General features: G+C 45.1%; 2 protein-coding genes and 1 pseudogene across 2 annotated transcripts; all 3 read right to left on the bottom strand.

Moving 5' to 3' along the window:
* Positions 1-460: 460 nt before the first annotated feature.
* LOC133907316 (vacuolar-sorting protein BRO1-like) lies at positions 461-7,560 on the bottom strand. The gene is made up of 8 exons (XM_062349333.1): positions 6,799-7,560; positions 5,234-6,184; positions 4,994-5,083; positions 4,834-4,902; positions 4,264-4,404; positions 3,921-3,969; positions 1,360-1,463; positions 461-1,252 (listed from the first exon to the last, which is right to left on the bottom strand). Exons 1-8 carry the CDS (start codon positions 7,477-7,479, stop codon positions 731-733), a joined length of 2,607 nt encoding a protein of 868 aa, XP_062205317.1. The 5' UTR covers positions 7,480-7,560; the 3' UTR covers positions 461-730.
* A 5,737-nt stretch (positions 7,561-13,297) lies between these two features.
* Positions 13,298-16,184, bottom strand: LOC133908029 (F-box protein At5g39450-like; annotated as a pseudogene).
* A 2,826-nt stretch (positions 16,185-19,010) lies between these two features.
* On the bottom strand, positions 19,011-22,999 carry LOC133907748 (uncharacterized). The gene is made up of 2 exons (XM_062349831.1): positions 22,353-22,999; positions 19,011-19,999 (listed from the first exon to the last, which is right to left on the bottom strand). Exons 1-2 carry the CDS (start codon positions 22,836-22,838, stop codon positions 19,133-19,135), a joined length of 1,353 nt encoding a protein of 450 aa, XP_062205815.1. The 5' UTR covers positions 22,839-22,999; the 3' UTR covers positions 19,011-19,132.
* Positions 23,000-23,673: the final 674 nt, after the last annotated feature.

The raw sequence follows: 23,673 nt of genomic DNA, 5'->3' as shown, positions 1-23,673 counted from the left end.
CTCTCTCTTTATTCTTTAATTACGACATTTGATCATCTTATGATGTAAATGATATTTGAGAGAAGGAAGTGGCATGTATCCTAAAGAAATAAAAGAACGGGGTGTCAATGTAAACTCAGAGAAAGTACAGGTGTAGGAACAAAGAAGATACATGTTTTGCTACCGTTTTATTGTACAATGAGATTTATAATCGTTTCAAGTACTCCCCATACCACTTCTTATTCAGCACTTCAAGAACTAAATTGTGAAAACATCCATAAATTGAAATGATATTTCCTCCAAAACCGCTAACATGTGCTATTTTAGGTGCTCATTGTTTCTGCTCAGTGGTCACGTTGCCTGGGCTGCATTGTCTCACCTATGGGGAACAATGTCCAAAAATAAACCCTTTTTATGACTATTGGCGTCGTTGCTAAATAGCAAAACATATGATCATAGGGAAAAACTAGCATGGCACCAATTGTCAGAAATTATTTCTCACAAGTCTATTTGTAAAATATGTTCTTAAAATCGGTCGAAATATAAAAATTCCACTGAGAATGTATCCGTGTATGCCACATCCAATACATTATTATATGCACAAATCATACAAGTTACCGTCTAACCAATCTGATATTAGACCACCCAAACTCGTATGCAGTACACCAGGGAATGCTTCCACAATGACATGACCCAATGAAAAAGAAGCGAACAAATAGTTGCAGCTATGGGAACATGATAGATCGATCAGTCATTGAGGCCTGTAGTAGTTGCCCTGGTGAGGAGGGTAAGACCCCGGTGCATTGTACGGTGGCTGAGGATATGGCCCGGGTTGCTGCGGCTGATGGGCATTGTAGTATGGCCCGCGCCATCCAGGATATGCTGGTTGGCCATAGTCATGGCCCGAAGGTGGTTGGTGCGGCGGCTGCTGGTACTGACCGGGGTGCGGTGCACCATATTGAGGCTGTTGCGGTGGCGCGCCGTAGGATGGGGGGTATGGTTGTGAGTATGCAGGTCTTGGCTCTGGTTGAGAGTACCCAGACCTTGAGTCTCCCCTAGGTGGAGCGGCATAGGAAGGCTGAGCATGCGGCGGTGGTGATAGACTGCTCTGATCAAGCGGTACAGAAACGTTCCTCTGCATAGAAGTGTGGCTGGAGGATGAGAAGCTGAAACCCGCTATCTTCCTCTGCACATCTTCGATCATTTCGCGGCATTGAATGTTTCGGGTCATTATAAAGTCACTGCACTGCTGTTTTATTCTGCCTATTGCTTCCTGTGCACATGGTGTATTCAAGAATCAGTAGCCTTTCCGAGAGGAGATATCAGCATTCATATGTTCAATAAAACTGGAACAAAATGCTAATGGAAATGCAAACACACCTGTAAAGTCACATAAAAATTTAGGCCCTCGTTGATGTTCTTCTTAATCTCCCTGTACTTAGCAACAGCAGCAGCAATTTGCTTATAACATCTCTCGCGAGCAGCTGAAAAATAAGTTTCACAAATCAGAATCACACATCATGTTGAATGAAAAGATCTGACTCCTACAGGTCGAAACAAAAGAAAGGCATACTATATAATAGCACCCGGCTGTGATATCATTTCCATATAATGATGATTAGAAGTTAGAAATTAAGCAACTTTGCAGCACTCACTACAAAGCAGCGCCAGCAAAAGAACTAATGATTCTTCATATCTCATATTAAACTTCTGAATCGGAGTGATTATTACACAGAACCAGTACCAACTGGAGCAAGTCCAGAAAATGATGCACAGAAAGGATAATGCATGCATACAAGCAACACCTAGCCTGTTATCTGAAGTATACAAGTAGCAAATGGAAGCAGAAGATCATATGGATAACTGAAGCAGATAAATTGCTGCAATTGGCACAGAAATGTTCACGATGTTAGGAATAGTAACTTAGTATTCAATAATAGCCCTTAAGGGCAATATATAGAGAGTATATGAGGGAGTACAGGATAATGACTCTAGTAACCTCTATGTAAGGGATAAGGACTCTGTATTCCTAACACCAGTGTTACAGGGACACGGGTGCGGGTGTCGAAGTCCGACTCGGGTGTGGATGTCCGATTCGGCAAACTCTAGAAAATAGGATTCGGGTTCGTCTAATTTATATTAATATTATATTAAAAATGCATTATTTATATTTTTATTAGTAAATAATATCAGTATTTCTGAAATAACACATTAATTTGTGATTAACACACATCAAAATATTTGGTTGTAGCATTGTAGGTATAAAGGATGTGTAAATAAACTACACAAAAGCTACAGAAAAATAGAAAAGAAAAAGAAAAAAGGGAAAAGGGAAAGGAATTGGGTTGGCCTAGCCCAACATCCCTTCCCTGCAACCCACCAACCCACTAGGGTTTCAATCCTTCAATTACTCAGCCTCCTCCTGCTCAACCACGCCCCCTGAGTCATATCCGCCTGCTCAACCCCGTCGCCTCCGCCTGCTCCCCTGCCTCTGTGCCGCCTCCTCTCCTCACCGCCGCCGCCTCCTCATCTCCTTCCCCACCGCCGTCTCCGCCTCTCCCCTGCCGCCGCATCCTCCTCTGCTCCCTCGCCGCCGCCGCCTCCTCTCCTCCCCCGATGTCGCCTCCTCCGCTCCCCCGCCGCCGCCTCCTCTCCTCTGATGTGGCCGAAGATGTCGGATCTGTGTCGCACCGTGTCGGGTGCAAGTTGACGCACGGATATGTGTTGACACGCCGAAATTTCTTCGGATACGCGAGTCCCGGTAACACTGCCTAACACCCCCCCCCCCCCAAATGCAAGGCTATGCAATAGCATTGTATTTAAAAGAGGTGACACTAAGTAATAAACTTAGACTAATACATCCAAAAACTATCTCTTAAAAGCCGTCGTAGAGGGGAGTCTTGTAATCCTGTCGAATCAAGCAAAAGAAGTGCATAACGAAGCACAGGAGTAGTGTCATGATGATGACAACAGAAGAATGTCCTTGATCAAGAATCACAACAAAGCGATGTTGAGTAGCAAGACAACAAACGTATGACAAACGAAGTCGCCACAAAAAACTACAAAGAGACCTAGATGGCATGGCGGATCCAGGCAAGCAGGCGACGCCGTCGAGGCAGTAGTCGGGGAGGCGAAGCACAGGGAATCGCCGCATCAGCAGACGGCAGGAGGCGTGTCGAGTGGACGTGCAGGCAAGCGTGTGCTTGCGGGTGGGCAGGCAGGCGGCCAAGCGCTCGAATCGGCGTTGTGCGGGCTCAAAACGTCATTGAGTCATTGGCGGCGCGGGGAGTACCCATGAGAGAGAGAGAGAGAGAGAGAGAGAGAGAGCGAACCGACGAGTTGCATTGGATCTAGACAAGTTGCAACGTCAAAAAAAAGAAACCCTAGCTCTAATATCATGTTAGGAATAGCAACTTGTATTCAATAGTAGCCCTTGGGGGCAATATATAGTGAGTACATGAGGGAGTACAAGATAAGGATTCTAGTAACCTATATGTAATGGAAAATGACTCTATATTCCTAATACACGAATCAATAATTGTCCAACCTTGTCGATACAAGATCTATCAGCGCAAGTCTAGGGAGTCACTGTAATTGTTGGACTCAAGAATGGAAAGCCCACTAACAACGCAAGTGCATGATATCTATCACCCATAGGACCAACAAATCCAAAAAATGCTACCAAAGTATACAAGTGGAAAGTGGTGAAAGGCAGCAGTACATCACATGGACAACTAAAGCAAATAATTTGCTGAAATTGGCACAGATATGCCTGAAGCAATAACTGTACAACCTCACCAGCATGAGGTTAATTAGGATAAGATGATAAGTAATCTAAAGAGCCTGTTGTAACTCTTAGACTCGAGGTATAAAGCTACAAAAGTCACTATGGGCTGACATCTATCATAATTGTCATGGAAAAAAAAATCCAGAGATGTTACCTTTGTAATCCTCTAGATTGAAAACAGCAGCGAATTGCTCGTTTTGTGCCTGTGCAAGGATCCAAAATGTAAGTGTTAGACACAAGAAGAAAGTACATGGCAAAATATAGCATATTGGGCTCTTACAAATACTTCTCAAATGTCTTTCTTTCTTTGCTCGTATCTACTGAAGTCAACTCAGTTGCAAAACAATGATGCTAACTATTCACTCAGTTTCAATATATATTCATTGTTGATGGTATATATCATATATGCTTTTATCAGCAAGGATGTTTACCCAAACTCAGCACAAAGAAAGTCCCAAAGCGGACTGCACCAATATTTATCAGGAATGTTTGCTTACCTGTATTTGCAGCAATAACTGTTCCTGTGCCACAATGTTATCCGCAATTTCAGCACAGATAGGATCATACTTTGCAATCTCCTTCTTATAAAGATCATCATGTGATCCAGCACCGGCCATCAACTTAGGCAGTATATCATCCTGGCAGAAATGAATCTTCTCAGTCCACAAAATAGTATATAACCACATAAAGATTGAATTTCGGCTATTGCAAGGACTAACAAACTTGAAATGCAAAGCATAAGGACCTCCACAAAATCTAGTCAAGTCGAAGTTGAGAAGGGGCAATGCAAAGCAGAAAATTATTAACTACAGCAACAGTAGCACATAAAAAAGAACACTCATAGAAACTCATGACGAATTAGTAGTAGCACAAAATTCTAAAAACACTACACATTTTACAAAGAATGATTTGTCCACTGAGAAGATAAACTGGCCCCCATTGCTTTTTTTTTTTTTTGGAACGATGGCCCCATTACTTTGTAAGCTAATGTTATTACCACTACCAGAATTAAAAGTATTATACAGACACAATTATCAAGAAAATTTCAAGAGAAGCAATAACTGTACCTTTCTCTTCATTTCCTTGAGCATGTCTTCAAGACCTGCCCTTTGTGCTCCTAGAGATTCCAGTTGCCTCTGTGTCGACATATCAAAATAAGATTTGCCAAGTTTAAAATAAATGCTCCTACAGCATGTTTTATTAGCTAAGAAAACTAATATACATTACCAAGCTTTGTTTCAGGGATCCAACAATAGCATCTTCATTCCCATCCAAGGACATGATAGGCCTTGAAATGCTTGGAAGTGCAGACTCTATCTACAACATATAACAGGAACGTGTAACTATCTAGAGATGAAATGGTGATAACAAAAAGGAGGGTCGTGGTTCATTGTGAAGCAAATAAAGAAAAGTAATCCTCTTAAATTTTAATAATATTTTTAGTTTCATGTAATGTTAAAATCTCACCGGTCTTTTGTCAAGAATAGACATCAAAGGATAGTTCTCCTTCACACCCCGTTCAATCAGAGAATCACTATCAGAAGCTTTCTTAAGATTAGCAGCAAATAGATTCAATCGATCCTGAATATTTTTTGTTAGGGTGCTTGATTGAGGTCTAGTCCAACGACTCCCAAATTGCGTACGAAATTGAGCGTCTTCGTTCGCCTCCTTCTGTAGAAGCTCTTCAGTCTGAACAAGTAGTTCTTGATTGACCCTCCTCAAATCCCTAAGCTGCTGCAACTCAGCTTCCAAGCCAGCAGGGCCACCACTTATCTGCACAGCCTCTACATCTTCCTTCAGATCGAAGGGTAATGCGATATTACCTTCCAGTGAAAGAATAGAATCTGGTAAGTCCATTTCCTTCAGCCTGACTCTAGTGATCTCACTAGATTGCTGCAATTTCTCCGCCTGGGTCCGGATAATATCGTCTACCATTTCTGTGTACTTGGAGAGTGCTTTCATGCTGCCATCGGGCACAAGTGATGAAAAAAGCCTTTCCTTGCTAGCATCTAAAGCTTCAGCCAGAGAAGTAGACTTTACAAGGGGTGCTGCAGGGAGGGCTCCCAAGGAACCAGCAGCTGGAACCCGCATCAGGTAAACACGGTCATTCTCCTTCATAGCCCTCTCCAAGTTGGTTTTCATGTTACTCTCCAGCTTGTTGACAGAATCCAGAAGCTGAGCAGCAACTCCCCTTGCAGCCTTCTTGGCATCTGCCAAGGCGCCCATTCCAATCTTTAAGCGTGCAATTTCCTCAGCGATCTCTTCTTTCTCATGGAGATCCAACGAATACCTATAGCAAGCATCAGCGTAGAATTGAGCTGCCTTCAGCTGGATATGAGACACCCATGTCTTATCAAAGTGCTGACTAAGAGAAGGTGCACTAAGAGCTGCATAAGCTTCTTCGTAGAATATGCCCACCTGAAAAGATACGTGAACATGTAATGACCAAGAATTAGGCACATAGCACATTGACATCAAAGTTCCACAGAAGTGAAGAAATGTGATGGTATCATGAATAAGAACGTGCTGAATTAACAGTAGCAAAGCATCAACCATGCAAGTCATATATAACTAAATCAAAGCAATAGCAGGATCTAACCTCACTGCCACCAGGATACACATATGAACTCCAGCAAATCAGTCATACTAAAATCTTTATTTGATGAATTACCATAATATTCCTATCGATTGTCTGTTAAGTCCTAAATTTGTTTCAATCAAACAATTTTAACACCCCATGGGATGATTCCAGAATTAGGTTTAATATGATGTTACAATAAATGGACTTCCCCAGCTTAGGCTTCAGCTTATCATAATTTAGGTATAATCATCTCTTAACTAGATAAGTTCCCAATACTACAATATCTCAAATTGACTTATGGCTGGTAAACATTTTGTCACAGTTCAAAAAACTTCAGAAACATCCCAAGCTCCATTCCAAATCAATCCAAAATAATCTCCATTAACGCGTTGCCAGCGTCACTAAGTTCATAGCAACAAAACAACCTGAGCAACGGGTAGTAACCACGCACCTGCCGCGCCACCTTCGAGCACAGCGCGGGCGGCTTCCCTCCAGCTACGACCTTCTCGAAGAAGCACTCCTGCGCCTGCGCGAGCATGAGCTTCTCCAGCATGCCTGCGCACTCGGGCGTGACGTCCACGGTGGTTGCCCCCGCTACGATGGCCTTGGCCGCGACTCCGCTCTCCCTGAGCCACGCGAACGCGCCCGCCGCGCTCTGGAAGGCCCCGCACGCGGTCCTGATCCCGACGTCGGTGGAGCGGTCCGCGGCGAGCGCGATCTGGGAGTAGACAGCGCCGAGGTTGAAGAGCACGGCTGCCTTCTCGAGGTGGACCGACGCGAGGCCGCACTTCTTGTTCCCCTTGAAGGCGTCGTGCCAGGTGAAGGTGAGGGAGTGGACGTGCGCGCGGTCGGAGGAAATGGGGAAGCGGGGCTCCACGAGCGCCAGCGCGCGCGCGTAGGCCAGGAGCGCGTCGCGGCGCTGCTCGAGGGAGGAGGCGTCCGGGAGGGAGGGCTGCTCGATCGCGGCGCGGAGGTCGCGCACCGCGCAGAGGTCGTCGTCTGCCGCCGCGGCCTCGCGCTCCGAGTACGCGGAGGCGATATAGAGGCGCAGCGGGCGGTAGAGGTCGGTGGGGGTCGTCTTCTTCTCGTGGATCGCGAGCATCACGTTCGACGCCGCCGCCACTGACGCCATGAGGACGCGCGGTGGCCGGAGGCGGGGAGGGGATCGGGATGGGGGTTGGGTGCTTCGAAGGGTAGGAAAATTTGGGAGTTGGGAGTTGTCGCGCTCGAGGGTAGTAGAGGAAGGAATCTATGGGAGAGGAGAATGCTTCGCCGCGTCGGGGTGCTTTGAGATTCGTGCGGACAGCTGACCGGCCTTGCTGGGTCGCCAGTCGCGGCCTGGGTCGGATTGGAAGCCGGGACGGGGTCGTTGTTGGGTTTTGACTTGACATCGGTTAATAAAGCGTGGGACTATACAGGAATAGATGTTTCAATAAGTTTTTAATAAAATTAATATTTTTTTCTATTTAAGATTATCTAACGTATCTTAAAATTCAAGTAAAAGTAAAAATAGAGAAAAAATTTAATAAAAAAATCAAGTCAACACGACTACACAGATAGTATATGAACCATATATTCTATTTAAGATCAATTCATAGGTCTTAACACTCGAAAGATCGTAAGTTACAAATAAATAAGAAAAGATGAATACCGAGTAACAAAACTCTCTAAATTGATTGTCTAGAGGTAAAGAAATTCAAGACTCTATTACATAAGCGTGTGTGTGAATTTTATACCTCTAATAACCAGAAGAATGAACTCATAATATGCTGAAATTTCAGCTCAAAAATTAAAACGAAAATCAAATCCGGAAACCGAAAACTTGCAAGGAACCAATAGAGAGAAACTAGAAGGAGGTGAGCACAATAATATTAAGAAAAATAAACTTCATTACAGCAAAAATCAATTTTATTTTAAGAAGATTAAAAAAAATTCTCTCAAAACTCTCATCAAATACATAAACTAAGCAATTATCTTCCTCTTCCCTAAAAATCTAACACAAGGTTCTTATATGAATAGTATAGGGGTTCAAAATGGCTATTTCATCTTCTTTTATAGTCTTACACCTCTATTATAGGTCTAGGAAATTTGATCCCTAAATTTTCTAACTTTTTTCAAAATAATTTTCTTGTAATATACTCCTACCTACCACCGAGGGTATTTTGATCCATTTTTTCTACATTCATCGGATGGCCGTGGTGCTTTCACGACTTAGCTTCATCTCGGCTCAAGCTTCACGATGATGTCACATACTCCTCCAGTCCTCCCACAGTTTTGAGGCAAACCGTGAAACCCTAGCACGCTTCTCAAAGCATGACTCCTCACTTTCTTACACCTTAAGCAAGCGTTCTGATATCGACACGTATACTCCGTCTTGTGATCCTGATCGCCGGTAAGTCTCTCCCACTCCCGATCCCTCGAACCGCCTTGTCAGTTGCACCGGCATACCTTTCGCTTGACTTTGTCAACACGTTTTCTCCATCCGCCTTCCATACTTTGCTTGACCTCCACGTGTTCAGTAAGGATCACCCTTAACTCCGTCTGGCTTACTTGATCGTTCGGCACTAAGCACCCGCTTAACCCCGATCACTTGTCGTCGACAGTCAAGTTGCATCCGATACATGTACACTATGAGACAAGCAAACATATTTCTCCAACTCCAACTCCAGTTAGTTCATAATCAAAATGCTCAAACCAAGCTCAAGCAATCCAAAACTTGACAAACCAAATTGACAACCTTGTTAATCACTCATCACATATAAATCAAAGCACATTTCAACTTGATTTCTCAATTTTCCCCTTGATAAGTGCATTGACAAAACCTCAAATCACAAAGATTTTGGTTTGAAGAAGATAGCTCATCTAAGTGACCAAAAATAAAAAAAAAACAAAAACTTGTTATTTGGCATAAGAAAAGTTACATAAGCCATAAGAGAGTCAAAGACAAACCAAAAACCTAAAAAAAGCAAGTAAACTCAAAAACCTAAAAACACATGCTCCTTCTTGATGATTGCACATTTTCTATTTTTTTCCTTTTATTTCTAGATAAATGCAATTTTCCCCTTTGTTGAATATTTATATATAATATCTTGGGCATATTTTCTTTCCATTTGGCAATGTAAACATCAAAGATACAAGACAATACAAAAGATATGCAAATGAAATGCAAGCCTATAAAGTTTCACATATAGATCACAAAGCACTTGTAAGGACTAGAGATGTCAAAACACTATGAGGAGTAAACAATATAACTCAAAGGCGCACAAAATCTCAAAGTGAGTTCATATCATAAGCACCGGGAGTGAAATAAGTTTTGATCATGTTGTTCAATTATTCAAAAGATGTCACCACAAAAGCATCTACAGTTTTATAATTAGTTCAAAGATTAGAGAAACTGGTGCTATGTCAAGTTCAAACTAGGCAACCAAATTCAACCTAACGGGCTATGCAAACACCGAGATATCAATCCAAACTTTAGTTTGATAACATGAAAAAAAAACATTCTTAGCACATTAAAAAACACAAGTTAACTTTCTCATTTAATCATTTAACTATCCTCAAGTGAGCTTTAAGTAGCCATGAATTCACTTCTCTTGGAAAACCATATGAAGGCTTAAGCTACCATATTGGATTCAATTTTAGTTCAAAACTTGATCATTTATTTTATTAACTCAACATAGGATTCAAGATATGCAATTTTTCACAAAGCTAAAATAACTTATTTCTTTGCAACACAAAAGAGCACATGCTCTCCCAAAGGTTAATCATGGGCTAAACATTTATATAGACAAAGGTCAAAGACCCCCAATCTGCTGAACTAAACAAAGCAGTCTAGCACAAGCTTTTCATAGAACTAGCCCTAATTTAAACATTGATCAAGCTAAATCAAATACTCAAGGATGACAAGAGATTATGTTCACATTTCAAATTCATTATTAGAAAAGATAAGCTTGCTCAACAGATTTTTATACCATGTTTCAATAAAGAGCATAAGCTTGCACAGATTATTATACATCCACTACACTTAGCACAAATTCACAACTAGTATATGGAAAATTCAAAGAACATATAAGTGAAGCTTGCTAACATGATTATCTTACAAAAATTCTATGCAATGTAAATACAATAAAAGTAAGATAGAGTATGTACAAAGGTAACTCCCCCTCACACATTGGCATAGGGATGGTACACAACAAGCTCTCCCCTCAAAAAGGCAAATCTTGTTGCATCTAGAGGCTTGGTAAGATATCGGCTAGCTGGTGTTGGGTATCTATGTATCTCAACTCAATGTCTTCCTTCTCATTATGGTCTTTCAGAAAGTAGAATCTCATATCCATGTGTTTGGTTTTGGAGTATTAAACTAGGTTATTGGCTAAGCTTATGGTATTGATGTTGTCACACAAAAGTGACACACTCCTGAAATCTAACTCAAAGTCCCTCAAGGTAGCAACCATTCACAAAATTTAGGATTTATGAGCAACAACTAGCAGCAGCTACATATTCAGTTTTAGCAGTAGACTACACAACGCTAGACTGCTTGCGAGAACATCAACACATAAGAAAAGTACCCAAGAAATGATAAGTACCAGATATACTCTTGCTGTCAATTCTACAACCAACAAAATCTGCATCCGAAAAGCCACGAAGAGGATGCAGAAAACCAAAGGTAATACTCGAGAGTGTAATTGAGATACCTCAGAATATGTTTCATCACTTGGCGATGAGACATCCTCGGTGAATCCTGAAAGCGAGCACACAAGCAAACGACGAAGTGAATGTTAGGTCTTGTCATCGTCATGTACATGAGGGAGTCGATCATGCTCATGTACTCCCGATGGTCCACCTCCTCACTATCTTCATCTGAATCAAGCATGGTCGATGTTGGAGTAAGAGTTCGTCTTGCCCCAGCAAGTACGGTGAGAGTTTCTTCTAAGGAGGATACTCAATCTTGGAGACGAAGTTTGAGAGGAAGAAACACCACAAATGTATTGATAGTAAAAAAATGGATCGGTATGGGGGGAGTATCACAATGTGATTTAGCACTTGGGCACCTTTGTGTACTGCGTGTTGCCTTGAGCGTTCTCCTTGTGACCTTCTTTTCCCAGATGACCACTACCCCTATTTATAGGGTGGTACATAGCTTAGTATACAAGTTATCACGATATACAAATATCTAGGACCTAACCGAATTACTGGGTCTTATCCCTGATAACTACTTTTTACCCTACATAGAGGATAAATATCTACCATAATAACTATTGTGGTTCCTCCACCCTAAGGGGTGAGCCGGTCGCCAATTGCGGCCCGTCGCTGCACTATCAGGGGTGTCAGGATAACCTCCATTGTACCGGGGTGTCAGGACGGGGTCCACTAACCTAGGTATTTAATATTGGTCACTTCCTTGCATGCAAAGGATGACCGGCGTTCCCCTTCTGGCCGATCTTTCTCGAGACTTGATGACTCATCTTGTAACCTTTAGGAAGCCTGCTCGAGCCCCGGAGATGGGAGCTCCGGGGGAGGCATGTCTCCGGGAGATGGAGGCTCCAGGGGAGGCATGGCTTTAGGAGATTGAGGCTTCGGGAGCCATGACTCCCTGGGCATAGGCTAGCTGAGCTATGGGGCCATCGAGGGTCCTTAACAATGACCCCCAACAGTCGAGGTAACCATCGGTATCGCTAATGGCTTTGCATCGCTTATGTTGAACTTCTTCAGCAAATTCTTGGTGTACTTCGTCTGATGGATGAATATACCTTGCTTGCATTGCTTGATTTGAAATCCAAGGAAGAAGATGAGCTAGCCCATTATCGACATCTCAAACTCCCTGCTCATAGTTCCTGCAAACTTGACCACAAATATATGAGAAGAGCCAAAAATAATAATATCATCCACGTAAATCTGAACAAGTAAGAAATCTTTGCTATGCGTGAGAGTGAATAAAGTTTTATCAACCGACTCATGACATACCCATGCTCGAACAAGAAAAACCTAATCCTATCATACCAAGTCATAGTGCTTGCTTAAGCTCATACAAAGCTTTCTGAAGCTTGTATACTCTGTGAGGGTACTTGAGATGCTCAAAACCTAGGAGTTGCTTGACATAGACCTAAGGCAATCCCATCAAAATGAACAAGCATGGCATCCAACGACTCTCAGGGTCCTTGCATTAATATTTCATATTCTTGATTGTACGTGTTTTAGCGTCGAGCCTTGATTTGGTTGGTGCCGTTATGAAAAACACTCAAGGTAGACTAAATCTCACGGGTAATACGGAGGTGCTAGACCCTATCAAACACATTCTGGCTCAGACTTATGAACAACATATTTCTGACCTTGTTGTTGGCCTCATACTGTTTGATTTGAATCTGAGTCGTATGAGCAGCACAAATCACATAGTTGGAATCAACTATTTTCCAAATTGCACTTCTTTAGCTTAAAAGATAAGCCTCCATGCTCAACTTTCAGTACGAAAAGTCTCGACCATCAAACAGAGGAATCTTCTCACTTCTCTCCATTGTCGCATACGGATCATAAAGCTGGTAAAGGTCAACAAGTGATTAAATCAGCTCTGATATCAATTGTAGGAACGAGATTGGCAACTAGAGGGAGGCGAATAGGCGTCTAAACCAATTTCTTGCTAAATTGATGGCCTTCTCCTATATGTATCACGCAACGCACCTCAAAACTCAAACAGAAGCAAAAATAGAGAGAAGTTTTAAGAAGAGAAATTGAGGCAACATGACTCAACGGATGGTATATAAACCATAGGTTCTATTTAAGATCAATCCATGTGTCTTAGCACTCAAAAGATCACAACTTACAAAAAAACAAGAAAAGATGAATACCGAGCAACAAAACTCTCCAAATTGATAGTCTAGAAGTAAGGGAATTCAATACCCCAACATAAGTGTGTGTATGCGAATTTTATATCGCTAGCAACAAGAAGAATAACCTCAAAAGCTGCAAAAATTTCAGCCCAAAAACCAAAATGAAAATCAAATTCGAAAAAAAAACTTACAAACTTGCAAGAGAACCAATAGAACGGAACTAGAAGCAGGTGAGCACAATAACATGAAGAAAAATAAACTTCATTGCAACAGAGATCAGCCCTATTTTAAGCAGATTACAAAGATTTTTTCTCACAAAGCTTTCACCTAATACATAGGCTAAACACTCATCTTTCTCTACTCTAAAACTCTAGTATAAGGATCTTGTATAGATAGCACAAGGGACTCAAAATGGCTGATTTATCTCCTCCTATAGCCCTACCCCTCTATTTATAGGCCTAGAAAACTTGACTCCTAAGTTTTCTAGCTTTCTCTCAAAATACCCCTCTCTTGTAGTACACTCCTACCTACCATCGAGAATATTTTAGTCTATTTTCTTCTCCATTCATCGGACGGTTGTGGCGCCTTCACGAGTTAGCTTCGCCTTAACGCAAGCTTCGCGATGATGCCACATACTCCTCCAGTCCTCCCACGGTTTCGAGGCCAAACCACGAAACCCTATCACACTTCTCAAAGCGTGACTCCTCACTTGCTTACACCTTAAGCAAGTGTTCTGATGTCGACACGTGTACTCTGTCTTGCGATCCTAACCGTCGGTAAGTCTCTCTTACTTCTGATCCTTTGGGTCGCCTTGTCACTTGTACTGACATCCTTTCGCTTAACTATGTCAACACGTCATTTCCATCCGCCTTCCATGCTTTGCTTGACCTTCACGTGTTCAGTTAGGATCACCCTTGACTCTGTCCGGCCTCCTTGATCGTCCGGCATCAAGCACCCGCTTAGCCCCAATCACCCGCCGTCGACCACAAAGTTGCATCCGCCACCTGCACACCATGAGACAAGCAAACACATTTCTCCAACTCTAACTGCAGTTAGTCCATAATCAATATGCTCAAACCAAGCTCAAGCAATCCAAAACTCGACAAACCAAATCTACAACCTTGTCGATCACTCATCACATATAAATCAAATCACATTTCAACTTGGTTTCTCAGTTACAAATTTGGTATATCTTGTAAAATTTGATTTTTTTTTTCTAGAACAGAATTTTCTAAGAGGATTAAACCTGAACTGAATTTTCTATGAGAAACTAGGGCAACATAAAATGCATGACAGGTATCATAACATATTGCATTTGGCAGTGTGACAATGGAAATATACCTAGGAGAAGATGAGCAGCTTGAGCTGCCAGGGAACCCAGTGAACACGTTGGAGTAAGACTTTGTGAGGTATGTGAAGTTCAATATTGGCTGCAATGCAGGCACACACTCCCCCTTCTTCAGCAGCTTCGCTAAGTCCAGTCTTCGCAAGGTGAGCATAGCCCTGGTCTCTCTCCAAACAAATGCAAGCTGGCCATCCTGTAAGACAAACAGGGATCTAGGATTTTGAGCCATGGTACCTAAAGCCGTAACCATTGACAATGCCCTCCCCGGCAAAGCTTCTCTCGACATCCACATTGTCGAACTCCTTGTCAGTCATCCATGGAAAAGCCTCCGTTGACGGCTCCCATCCTCGCAATAAACATTGATGACCCATTCGGATGCACAGCATAGTGTGTTCCCTCCAGCACCTTGGTTGCGATCAGCAGAAGCTTCCCCTTGTTGTCCTCCTCATATGAGAGAAGAAAAAAGAACATAGGCTTCCCATGCTTGCACTCATCCTCCGGTTGCGCTGGTGGCCACCTGAATGTGCCTCCCCATAGCCCAGCATACTCCCAGATAGGCATAGTTGCCTGCACCGTGAGCTTGTAGAGCGTAACCGGTTGCCATGCATGCTTGGCCACGCACAATAAGTGGATAGCCGCATTCTTGCACCACAGATGCTCAAGCTGACACTCTCACCAGTGCGCAAGAACTCGTCTAATGCCAGATGTTTGATGTCAGCGTACTCAGCCCTCAAATTCACTAATTGACCGCATCACCATTTGTCGTAGCCCATTCTTGACGTACCCCGCTACTGCTGAGAGACTCCTCCGCAGTCAAATTCTCTCACCACCGTCGCACGGAGACGACATAGTCTTCTTGGTGGCTTCCAGAAGAAGCCCCTGGACCTCTGGTGTGCGCACCATGCCCCCTCCAGCCTCCCTGTGAAGCCGCAGCATCACCTCTCGGCGAGAGGCGAGCACCGGGAGGTCCTCATCATAGCGCATAAAGAGCGGGGCCGCGGTGAGGAACGGCGGGAGCATGATGTAGAAGGCAACCACAAGGAAGTCAAGCAGGTGGCGGCGGTCCCCGAACACAAGGCGAACAAACTAGGAGGATGAGGCGACTGGATCCTGACCAGTTTGGGCGTCGAGGAAGATGACGTTGGGGTGTGGGTGGAGGGAGGAGAGGAGGCCCGGGAAAAGCGTGCTTGGATGGTGGCCGTGGAGGAATAGGATGGTTGGGCAACCGTTGGCGTCGATGGGGAGCTTGAATACGGGGGCCCAACGGAGGCCTGGGGAGAGCTCCTGTGGGGAGCGGACGATGACGAGTGAGAGGAAGCTCGGGAGCCCGACGATGAGGTTGCCAAGCTTGGGGTTCTGGTGGACCCAGAATTTGAGCAGTGGGGTGGCAGAGTGGAGGAAGCAGCAGACGAGGAGGGAGGATCGCCCCGTGGTGGCTCGCCAAGCGAGGAGGTGGAGTGGCGAGGGTATGAGGCGGCGGCACTGAGCGAGCCACGCATTGTCAGCACCGCTGGTGGAGAGGGTATCATGGAGGTAGCACGAGGCGGTGGAGAGCGCGAGGAGGTCATGGGTGCGGAGGTGCACGAAGATCAGGGCAGATATGCGGCTAATCTCCATGAGGGAGATGCGGGGATCGGGGGAAGCAGCGGTAGCAATGGCGGCGACCATATGGCTCAGGTGTGGAACGGGACAAGGGAGCAGGATGGGCGTGCGAGCCCCACCTGTCGAGCGCGTGGGAGAGGAGCGGGACATGGGGAAGGCAATGCCCTGCCTGTCTTGGAACGACCACTACATATTTTTTAAATAGTAGAGATTACACAGACAACTTTCATTAGTGACTACTTAGAGCATCATTTAAAGACTTCAGATCTTTTAGCTTAGTTCGGATGTACTTTTGAACACTTGACTTCCTTACATATATTTTTCGATGAAGTATACGCCATGTCAAACATAATTAAAAGATAATTAACTTTGAAATCCTTCTCATCTAATAGAATTTCCTCTGTCACCAACTCCATCAAAGTTTTTGAATTTGCCTCTTAGGAAGCACGAGGAGTAGGCGGTGTCATTATTTCGGGAGGGGAACGACCGAACGAGATGACAATCAGATGGATGGCGTCAGCACTTGAAAGGAACGAAAGCAAGTCACATAACTTTTTTACTACACTAACTTAGTCGGATGTGATAGTTAATGGCTTAATGTTGTATACTTGTGACTATGGTTTGGGCTCAATCCTTCTTAGTTGGCAGTAGGCTTACATATATATATATGAGATGCACATGTTTTGGCTGGATTAGGGGCCAATGATAGCGCATGGCTAACCAATTCTGTTGAGGCTAACCGTGTCGCATGCCACAATGTCCACAATGCTTGCACGGCGATCACTTCGCTAGCCACGTCCACGACGCCTGCATCACGCGCACGCTCCCGCAGCTCATCTCGCGTAGGACTAGGGTTCTGTTTAGAGCTTACTCTCTCTGTACATGTATAAATACAAAAGAAGATCAATACAATTGTGTGTGTTGGACCCCAATCTCATTCATGGTGTGAGAGCAGGTACAATCAACCATTGATAGCATATTCGCTATTCAATCTTTCACTGTCATGGCCTCCAGTATGTCTTCTTCTTCCTCTAACTCCCTAACCTCCTCTCCTGACCATCCTAACGATGGTGCAACCCATCCCCTGTTCCAACAGTCCGAGTCTACAATATAGATGTTCAACATCCATTCACACATCCCTATCACTCTCGATCTCTGGGAATCCAACTACTACCAATGGAGTTGTTTCTTTGATTCGATCTTCGAAAAGTTCGCGCTACGCAATCACATCGTGTTCGAGCACGTCAAATGACATGATGATCCCGAGTGCCTGATGATTGATCAATCGATTGTAAATTGGCTTTACACAATGGTGTCCAAGGAAATCCTGGATATCATTCTTCAGCCCAACGTCACGACACGCAAGGTATGAGCCACCAACGAGGGTCTTTTGTGAGACAATAAACTTACTCGCGCAATATACATCAAAGATGAGTTCAGAAACCTCTACTAAGGGGACGTGTCCATCACCCAGTACTACTTGAAGCCGAAGACCTTGGCCAATGCATTCCGCGATGTTGGCCAGCACGTCACCAAGCAAAACCAGGTATTGAACATGCTACATGGCCTTAACCCTAAATTCCACGCTGCCACCTCCATCATCACCGCCAAGGATCCACCACACACGTTCCTGAGTGCACACCCCTACATGTTGGTCGAGGAGCACCGCAACAAGCAACAGACTAAAAATGAGCCACCGCCCACATGTCCTCTACACCTGGTAATCTTCACTTTCTACAATCCCTTTCTCATCCCTCCCACATCACTGTTGGAAATGGTGTAATCTACCGGTCACCTTGGTCGGTAATTCAACAGTGCCTCTTCACTTGCGTAATATTATTCTTTCACGTAATATTATCAAGAACCTGATCTCTATGTGTGCCCTCACTCTTGACAATTATGTTTCGATTGAATTTAACCTACACAGCTTTTCCATCAAGGATCTGCAGACGCACAAGTTTATCCTCAGATGTAACAGAACCAGGGATCTATATCTACTCCAAGATGCGACACATCAAGCTCTTCATGCACCGGGGAACAATCTGGAGAGGGGATAAAAAGGCTATATCAGATGATGAAAAAGATCGATAGCATGCTGCAACTAGTCTATGACGAGGTAGAAAAGAGGGTGCCGACCAACCTCAAAGCGTAGGTACTCGAAGACCTCGATCTCCGGCGTGCAACCAGTTCTCGCAACTTGCTCTCGTGGGAAGATGCACTTCCGTTCTCTCAGGGACTGCTGGTGTTTCGCGAAGTTCCACACTGTGGATCTGAACAAATATCCCCAGCCTCCACACCGTTCAGCTGATCGATCGGGATGCTTCCAGTCGCTACACATCAAGCACAGCTCATCTCGCCGTTCCTTTCCAATCGGATGGTGGGAAAGAACCAGCCAATGGGAGCCCGAGAAACTCGACGGGCTTTAGATAGTAAGAGATTAATTTTTTAGTTGTTTTGCTTCAGTATCTTATGTTGCAATGTAAAACATCATATGTTGTAAAATGATTTATATTTGAATTATCCTTGAATGGAACAAAAATGATGCAGTAGCGAACCCTCACCATGGGCGGCCGACTCATGAACATGACGTGATCAGTTTTTTTATTCAAACAAACGCATATACACACATATCACTTACATCACATATATAAGTGTAGCTCCTATCATACACCTACAAACATATGTACCACCACACGAACATGCACTTGAAGCATTAAGAGATACGTGTAGATTCTACCTCGCATACCGCTGAAGTATATGTTAGTGGTAACCGAAAAACTCAATAATGATTTATACCATTGGATTTCTTTTTTTGAGGAATATTGGATTCGTTGTCTAGTGTATTCAATGCTATTTCAAACACTAAAACCACATACATTTTTGTACAGAAGATTCCAAGTATACTAAAGGTTTGTTAGGAGGGAAGTGGAAAAAAAAACATATAATCCGTGGACTCATCCATCCGTAGAATCATCATCGAATGGCTAAAAACTAAACCACACGCTACAGAGCCTCTAACTTTCATCTTCATCCTCTTCTGTTGTTGTAACAGTAGTGTTACCGTCCGACGATGAAGAGCCGGGGCGACTCGCCGTCGGCGATCGGACACCGAGCCGTCCGAGGCGGCATATCTCGGGGGGGCTCGGCGCGTCCCACCGCTCCGCTTGCGCCTTGAGTGCCTCCATCTCCGCCACGCACTCCTCCGCGCCCATCCGTGCCACCCTCCGCCGGACCGCCGCGGCCTCCGCGCCGGCGACCTCGTCGAACAGCGCCTCCCACCCTTGCTCCCACGGCCCGCTCGCGTCGCAAAGCTCCAGCGTCCCGTTCCGCCACTCCGTCCAGCTCCACCAGCGGAGCAGCCGCGCCGCGTACCGCGCCACGCACCCGCCGCGGCAGGCGGGGCGGCATGGCCGGCACTTGGCCCCGCTGAGCGGTCCCGGGCTCCCCAGCGACGCCACCGGCACGGCGGACCTGTACCACGGCGGGAACGAATAGGTCCGGTCGCTGAGCACGCAGAACGGGAACCGGTGCTCCCGGGCCGGCACGCGGGCCACCCGGAGCTGCGCCCGGAAGGCGGACTCTGAGTTGAGGTTGCGGTAGCCCGCGGCGGCGAGGCGCGGGAGCGCAGAGAGGCGGGGGAGCGCGACGTCCGAGTCGGCGCGGCAGCCGGCGCCGAGGCGGTCGTTGAGGCCGCCGAAGCGGGAGCCCTCGGGCACGACGTAGGCGGCGGGGTGGAAGGCGTCGGTGGGGTCGAGCGGGGCGGACCAGAAGCCGTCGACGCGCGTGCGGAGGATCCAGGAGTAGGTGAAGTTGCCTCGAGATTCGCGCTGGCGGATCATGTCCAGGCAACCCTCCACCAGATGGAAATACCGCAGCAGGCCCTGCGTATTAAAAATGTATAGTATTAGCTTAAGTAGTGCGCATTAAAAATGTATAGTATTAGTATTAATTTGCTGCGAGCTGTAGTATTTAAAAGAGTAATTTTTGCATAGCTGCACAGAACTATAGATTTAAGAAATTATATCACAAAACTACAGATTTCATAAGCATATCGCAAAACTACAAATTTAGTACCTAAATTTGTCTTAAAATTACATGTTTAATGTATCAATATATCGTAAAGCTACATATTTTAGGCATGTAAAATCTATAGTTTTGTGATTTTTCGTACACTAAATCTGTAGTTTTACGTTGCAACTCATTAAATCTGTAGTTTTGTTATGCAATGATACACTAAAAGTTGTAGTTTTATGATGTAATTTCTTATATTAACAGTTTCGTGGTAATTTTGCCAACTTATTTATAGTTTTGTAAAATATACTCTATTAAAAATGTTAGATAACTTATCCACTATTTTTTTTCGAAGGAAAAAGGTTTATATTAATTTGAAGTAACAGTGCATCCTCAAATCCTAGGAAACACTTCTTTGGCTCCAAACATCTCCGCCGCTATAAATGAGCCTAGACCATGAAGCGAACCCTTTGGATTGAGACCGTCGACCAACTCCAAACATTGGAAAATACCACAACATCCAGTACTCTGTAACCAGTGCCGAAGTACATCTAAGCTACTAAACACGAATCGACCGTTGCATCGTCGGCTTAAACACAAGGAAATCAGAACTTCCGTAACCACCTACAAAGAAGCGTGCGGCCCGACTCCAACTTCCATACACGTACCCATACACAAACGCATACACATCACAGACCCAAACACAAACGTATCTTCCACAACTGCTCTAGGGAACATCATCGACGAAGGTGACATCACTGGAGACAGCATTCAATAGCAAAAATTGGACTTCCAGCCGCAGGCCTGAGGAGAGATCCCGCATCGGGGTGACGCAAAGAGACGGCACCGGAATGGCGGAGACCAAAACCATACCAGAGATGGCACCAACGATGCAACCGATGCCGAGACCAACACCGGAGACCACAAAAACCAAGGCGATGCCTCATGCCACTCAGACGACAGCTTCGCGCCTACGCAAACTTCCCGCGGTGCCGCGACGCAATGGCCTGCGCCACTCGTCCTGGCCGCAGCCTCGACGAGGATGAAGAAAGAGAGTACGCGATCAGAGCCGTACCTGACGCTGACAGGGAAGCTAACGAGGAGGCGAAGCACCTCCGCTTCCCGCACATACAGCAGTCTGCCGCCCACAAGTACTTCCATTACCGCTCCCTCTCACGACGGAGCTCAAAAACTCCTAGAACCTACGGGACTAACTAAAGAGTAGATCTATAAAGGGAGGATCCCTCGTACAAAACACGTCATCGACAAGCCAGAGACAACCGGGAAGGGATCAGATCTGGTTGGAATCGACGACCTCGTCTTTTTCGCCTGTGTCTGCTGTAGCATGGGGAAAGGAGGAGTCCCTCTCCGATAATGTACGTATCCCTTATATGCTATTTGTAGATCATAAAATGTGCCTTCGAAGGGACGTTTTTTATTTTTATTTTTTTGAAAATATATAAACAATTTTTTAACCTACAAGGCTCCATTTCACTTAAAAGGTGTGTAATCAAAGTTCTTGTTAGTTGATATTCTAACTTCATTTGATCTGACGGGTGATACGGCATGACGTGGATGTTACATTACGAGTCGATGTTAGAATAAAGTAGGATTGGTTACTACGCAGCACGATCAGCAGAGTGATGGATGCATGCATGGTTTAGCCAGACAAACGTGCAACTACTGCAAAATTTTAGTCCCCGGCAGGAAACCTTAGTCAAACAAATGACCAACTACCAGAAACGTATAATAAATAAAGTTATTAAAGGGTACTTCCTCTTATGGTAAATACATGTAATTTTAGATAAGACGATCTTCTATGTATGATTTTGATCACTATTTTTTATTAAAATATATTTATAAAATCTATTAAATTTATGATATTATAAAAATATTTTTAAGATAAATCTATATGTATAATTTTAAAGTTCCTAAACTAAACATTTTGAAAATTATTGTTAATTAAAATTTTAATAACTTATCGAATTTTTTTCAAAGACGATACGCTATTTAGGATCGGAAGGAGTACTTTATATGACATGTGCCACGTTCTTTAGCCTGCAAGTTGTGTCTTTGCACAGTGTGTTTGGGGTTGGAAAACGAAATCATCAAGAATACAAGTATTATACTGCTAGCAACATTGTTAGAAAATGCACCGTCGAGCTGTCCGGAGCAAGGCCATGCGGCCATGGCAAGGCAAGGCAAGGAATTGAGCGAGCTGACCTGGATGCCTCTGGGCGAGTTGAGCGCGGTGAGCGTGCGCACCCGCGCCACTGTCTCGCGGATGGCCTGCGGCCGGAACACGCGCACGGCGGCCAGCGAGACTCCGGGCGGCGCGGCGCGCGCGAGGGCGGAGAGCTTGTATGCGTCGGCGTCGAGCGGGCTGTGCAGGAACACGTCGGTGGCGCCTGCGGGGAGCTGCGCCAGGACGTGGCGCGCGATGGACGGGCCCGTGAGCTCGAACCGCCGGGCGCCGCCCACCAGGCACACCGCCACCCTCTGCGGCTGCTCCTCCCGACGCGGCGGCGGAGGCGGGGAAGAAGAAGCGTCGTCAAGAGGCGCGAGCAACGAGAGCGGGGGGATGAGGCGGGGCGAGGCGAGCTCGGCGGCGAGGAAGAGTAGCAGCGGTACGAGCACCGCGGCCAGGCGGCGGCGCCGGGAGCCGGCGGGGAGGAGGCCCGGCTCGCCGGGCGAGGTCACGGGCTTCATGCCTGGCACGCGCCCGATCGACGTGCCTTGCTACGCTTATAACGGGAGTCGGCGTTCGTTGGGAGGGTGGACGAAGCTCCATGCTGCTGCGTGGAGGTCGCAGAATGTCAACGCCTCTACATGAGGCGGCTGCCATTGCAGGAAGGCTCCTGCTGCTTGCACAGGTTTCATCTGAGACAGATGGAATTTGGGCAAAGTTTTTTGCTGATTAATCAGTTACTTGTATGGAAAGTTCGAAACTGGCCACTTAATTATTAGGCAACAACTAGTTTTAGGCACTAAAAAAATGTTAGCTAATGCTAGGATATTATATTGCATGATATGTATTTGACAACAAGTCAATACGACACTTTTGACACTTAGATGTGTTTGGTTGCCTGTATAGTATCTCATATAGTTGTATTGTATATTCTGGATGAGATGAAACAGGTTAGGAGAGCTGTATTTAAAAAAAAGAGTGTTTTGTTAGTTAGATCTACGGATGCAGGTTAAATTTAAGTTTGTGTTTGATAGATTGAATCTAAGATTGTATGAGGGGTTTACTACCGCTGACAAGTGGATGCAGTTGATCCTCCACTACTGCATCCCGCGAGCTTGCATCCGAGCTACGGCCGAATCCTGCGTATCTTCTATCCTGCATGAGCAGATGCAAGGGCCATCCACCCATCATGACAACCAAACGTTCGACTCCCAGAGTTTATACGCGCGAGTGGATACAAGCACGAGGGGAGCAGACCATCCAAACACACCCTAACAAATGGTTGATCGTGGATCTCTGAGTGTGAATGCATGTGCGCAAGAAAGAAGAACACATACAAATGGCCCACCTTTCGAA

Source organism: Phragmites australis, chromosome 24 (genome assembly GCF_958298935.1).
Source record: "Phragmites australis chromosome 24, lpPhrAust1.1, whole genome shotgun sequence".
NCBI lineage: Eukaryota > Viridiplantae > Streptophyta > Magnoliopsida > Poales > Poaceae > Phragmites > Phragmites australis.
The sequence above is the reverse complement of the archived record's forward strand: the minus strand, read 5'-3'. Positions and strand labels throughout refer to the sequence as shown.